Raw genomic sequence first — 3,576 nt, 5'->3', positions numbered from 1 at the left:
CTGTACGGCATCAGGTGTGAGAGAGTTCTTTCAAATTCAGGAAAACTGTGTGGTTTTCAGAATCAAGGCTTATTTTTCTCTCTGAAGCCAATGCAAACCAAAGGCCCAAGTCTTCTAGATTTCTGACTGCCAGATGGGTTTTGTTTCGTTGTTTGAGAAAGCACTGGAGTCTTGCCGAGTTCAGCACTAGGAAGCCCTCTCCCCAAAACCAGAGACAGACAGACAAATATTTTATCAGAATCAGTGATTTATAAACTCTCCTATGAATCGTAAAGCTCCAGAAGAGGCACTGACTAAAGTCGGGTCTTGGAGTTTCTCATTTTCTCATTTTCCAATTAAATGTATTGGGTTACTAGTCAAGGCAAGATCCCTACACATATGTACTTTCTGCATGTGTGTGTGTAACGTTTTCACCAGTTCGGAAATGTGAGCCTCGGTTTTGAAATTCAGTCTGTGATGACTCTGGTTTTTCTTCACCAACAAGCATCCTAGAAGTACAGAGGTTCTTTCTGATGATATTTCAAGCAGCTAGAAATGTATTTCTTGCTCTTTTCAAGACTTACAGAAATTCTTACTCCAAAGTGCTAGAGCCTGTAGGAAGTGTGTAGCTTGTTTCCTTGTTCTACAGATGGACATACTGCACAAATGCACCGATGGGCCCGGGTCCTGACCAGAGCCCAGCTATGTCAAACCAGGGTTGCTTCAGGCTGTTTCCGAGTCTGCTGGGGAGTTACACAGCTGCAGGAGGAAAGAATGTCACGCAGCTCATCTGGGGGCTAGGCCTGGCTATACTATTAAAACTTTTAAGTGCTTCAGTTGCATCTGTAAGAGTGTGTTTGCCATGCAGTTTCTTTAGCTGAACTATTTTGTTTTCTGACCATATGCATTTTCCCTTGTCTCCGTGTAGGTTTATCTCAGAGCCTGGACAACGATTGCTCTGGAGAAAGCTGTAGTAGTCCTGTTCATTACTGTCTGCTCTGTCTCAGGTTGCTTTCAAGGGAATGGGAGAGTCTCACTCTTTGCTGTTATTTTTTTTTCCTGTTCAGATGCAGATGGATAACTGAATATCTAACACCCATCTTCAAAAGCCATGAATTCCAGAAAAGCACTCTCAGAAACACGGAGAACATTTCCTGCTACCAAAGTCCACCACCAGCAGCCATCACGGATTCTCATCGTGGATGTCACAGCACCTTCCTGGACCAACTCCTGTTCTGTGCTCGCTGAAGCCCTGGAGAACACGCTCTGCCTGGCGTGTGGCCTGGCAGGCCCCTGTCGCGTTCCCCTGCTGAGCCTCTTCGTGGTGCAGAGCCAGCAGGAGTGTCTGCTCCCCTTTACGGTACGTCCGAAGTGATGTCTCTTGAGATCTAACAGACGTGATCTGACAGCTGGCGGGGCTGGACTGGGTGACCTGAAGGCAATGCATTGCTGCAGTTCAGCAAAGACAGCCTATCTAAAAATCAGTCATTCTCGAGGAGCATGGGTTCACAGACTTCATGGAAGAGGTGGATTTTATGAAAACAATGTTGAAAAGGAGGAGTGTCGTTTCTGAACTGTGAAGCTGCTCATCTGCATAAATTGGGGGTTGTGCTGTTCCCTTCAAAGACACCTGTTGTAGCTTTCCCTTTCACATGCTACGTTCTGCTCTGTCTGCGCTGCTTCTCTGTCAAAGTTACCAAACAAAACTTTGCAGTTGTAAAAATTTGGATGGTGACATGGTCTGTATTCCCCCTGCGTATACAAATATTACCACTGTGGGAGAGGTTCCAGGCATTTAAGGGGAAAGGATCAGAATTCATAATATTTTTGCCAAATTTGGGAAGCATCCTGAAATGATGCAATTGTTTAGATTGGAAAAGGCCCTTTAAGATCATCACTTTGATGCAATCCCTCTACTTGCTCCATCATATGAATCTTATGCTCATGATAGGCTGTCTTTTTTATTTAAACTATTCCCTATTTTAATAATCACAGTTTTTAAAGATGGAGGAACCCTTAGATCATTCTTTGGCATCCCTCACATTACAGGCTATTACATTTCACTGCAGTACTGGTAGATCATTAAAGCACTTACTCCTGGAAGATGTCTAGGTTTGATCTGAAGATATTATTATATGGAGAATCAAGTACTTCTGTTGATAATTTCTTCCAGCACTTAATCATTGGGAAACTTGTATCTTGTTTCTCGTCTGCATTTATTGGCTTTAGCTTCCAGGGATTTGTTAATGTACTTCCTCTTCTGGCTAGTCTAAAGAACCTGCTTTTATTTTATACTTTACTGCTCTAAATATAAGCGGGTCTTTTCTCAGTCTTCTAGATGGTCAATGAAAGAGAATAAAGCGTAAGTGTAGCTGCAGGGCATTTTGACAGGCCCTTGATAACTTCCAATCCCTTCTGTGTATTCACTTTTCTTGTGTTTTGGATGCTGCGTTCCAGCAGTGGACTCAGCAGTGTTGTACAGAGAGCTAAAAACTACTCCCTGCTCCTGTTTGTGTGACGGGCAGTCACAGCAACTCCTGAGCCGTAATCCTGTGTTCCTCTGGGACTCAGACAAGCCAGCCTGTGTGAATTCACAGGTGGAGACGTGAGCCAGCAGCGCAGCTGGTTGCTGGGCACACGTCGCGTGGCCCCCGCCCGCCTCCTCCCTGGCTCTGCTTGGGTGTCCTGCCCAGGGAGCGTCTCTCTGCTTTAGGGCTACTGAGGGACTGAAAGCTGGTTTGCAGAACTGTTCTTTCTGCATTAGGAACAGTGAGGTAAAGGAAGGTAACTTCTTCAGTGGACCCAATTTCACTGATAATGATATCTGGTCCTCTGCAGCTTCTAGAATCGAGAGCGGTTTTCATCTCTCTCTGATAAACAGCTGCTCTGTTTCAGCCTTCAGAACTGCCAGGGCTCCCTCGCTTTCTCTGTACTCCTGAATTTGCCCCTTTGTCTGAACAGGAGATGCTGTTTAGCACATTGCCCTTCTCATCCAGCTAGAGAAAAGCTGAGGTGCTTCTCAGAGAGGAACCAAGACAGAGCCGCATTAAAGGTTACTTGTTAGACAAAGCGTATGAAGTCCGAAAGCCCCAGAGCTGAAAACAGAGATTGGGAGAATACATGGGGAAATGTCATGTACAATTACCCTTTTCTTTGTCTTTCCTGGGCACTTGTTTATGCTGTCTGTTCCTACTGGTCTCCTCTATCGGCCTAACTCTAACAAGTCCAAGGAGCTTCCCTGAAAGGGCAGGGGGATGGCAAAGAAAAGGAAACCAGGAGGAAAGGAAACAACCATGGAGGACAGCAGACAGTGACAAGAGGGGAAGTGAGCATTACAGCACCAAAAAATTGTAGTGTGGGCCTGAGTAAGGACTCTGAGCAGAGCACCTCCAGCTGACAGGCCCTGTGCCTGCTGGTTTTCCCTTGGGATGGGCAGCCATCCCCCACAGCTCCTGGACCCTCCCTGACAAAAATAGCTGAAAAAGAAACATGGGAGAAAGGTGTTAACTACTAAGTCCATATTCCAACTGCCTTCTGTGGATTTGGGTGACACTATAAAGTGATATCAAGTTCAAGAAAGTGCTGAGCAGCGTAGGT

The 3,576-nt window shown here is 45.5% G+C and overlaps 1 protein-coding gene across 1 annotated transcript in view; it reads left to right on the top strand.

Moving 5' to 3' along the window:
• Positions 1–1,090: 1,090 nt before the first annotated feature.
• The window catches only part of M1AP (meiosis 1 associated protein), a 19,907-nt gene continuing 17,421 nt past the window's right edge, over positions 1,091–3,576 (top strand). Inside the window, exon 1 of the mRNA XM_009866596.1 lies at positions 1,091–1,339. Within this exon, the coding sequence (XP_009864898.1) occupies positions 1,091–1,339 (249 nt within the window). The remainder of the gene's footprint in view (positions 1,340–3,576) is intronic.

This window comes from Apaloderma vittatum, unplaced genomic scaffold (assembly GCF_000703405.1).
Source record: "Apaloderma vittatum isolate BGI_N311 unplaced genomic scaffold, ASM70340v1 scaffold7543, whole genome shotgun sequence".
NCBI classification, from domain to species: Eukaryota; Metazoa; Chordata; class Aves; order Trogoniformes; family Trogonidae; genus Apaloderma; species Apaloderma vittatum.
The sequence above is the reverse complement of the archived record's forward strand: the minus strand, read 5'-3'. Positions and strand labels throughout refer to the sequence as shown.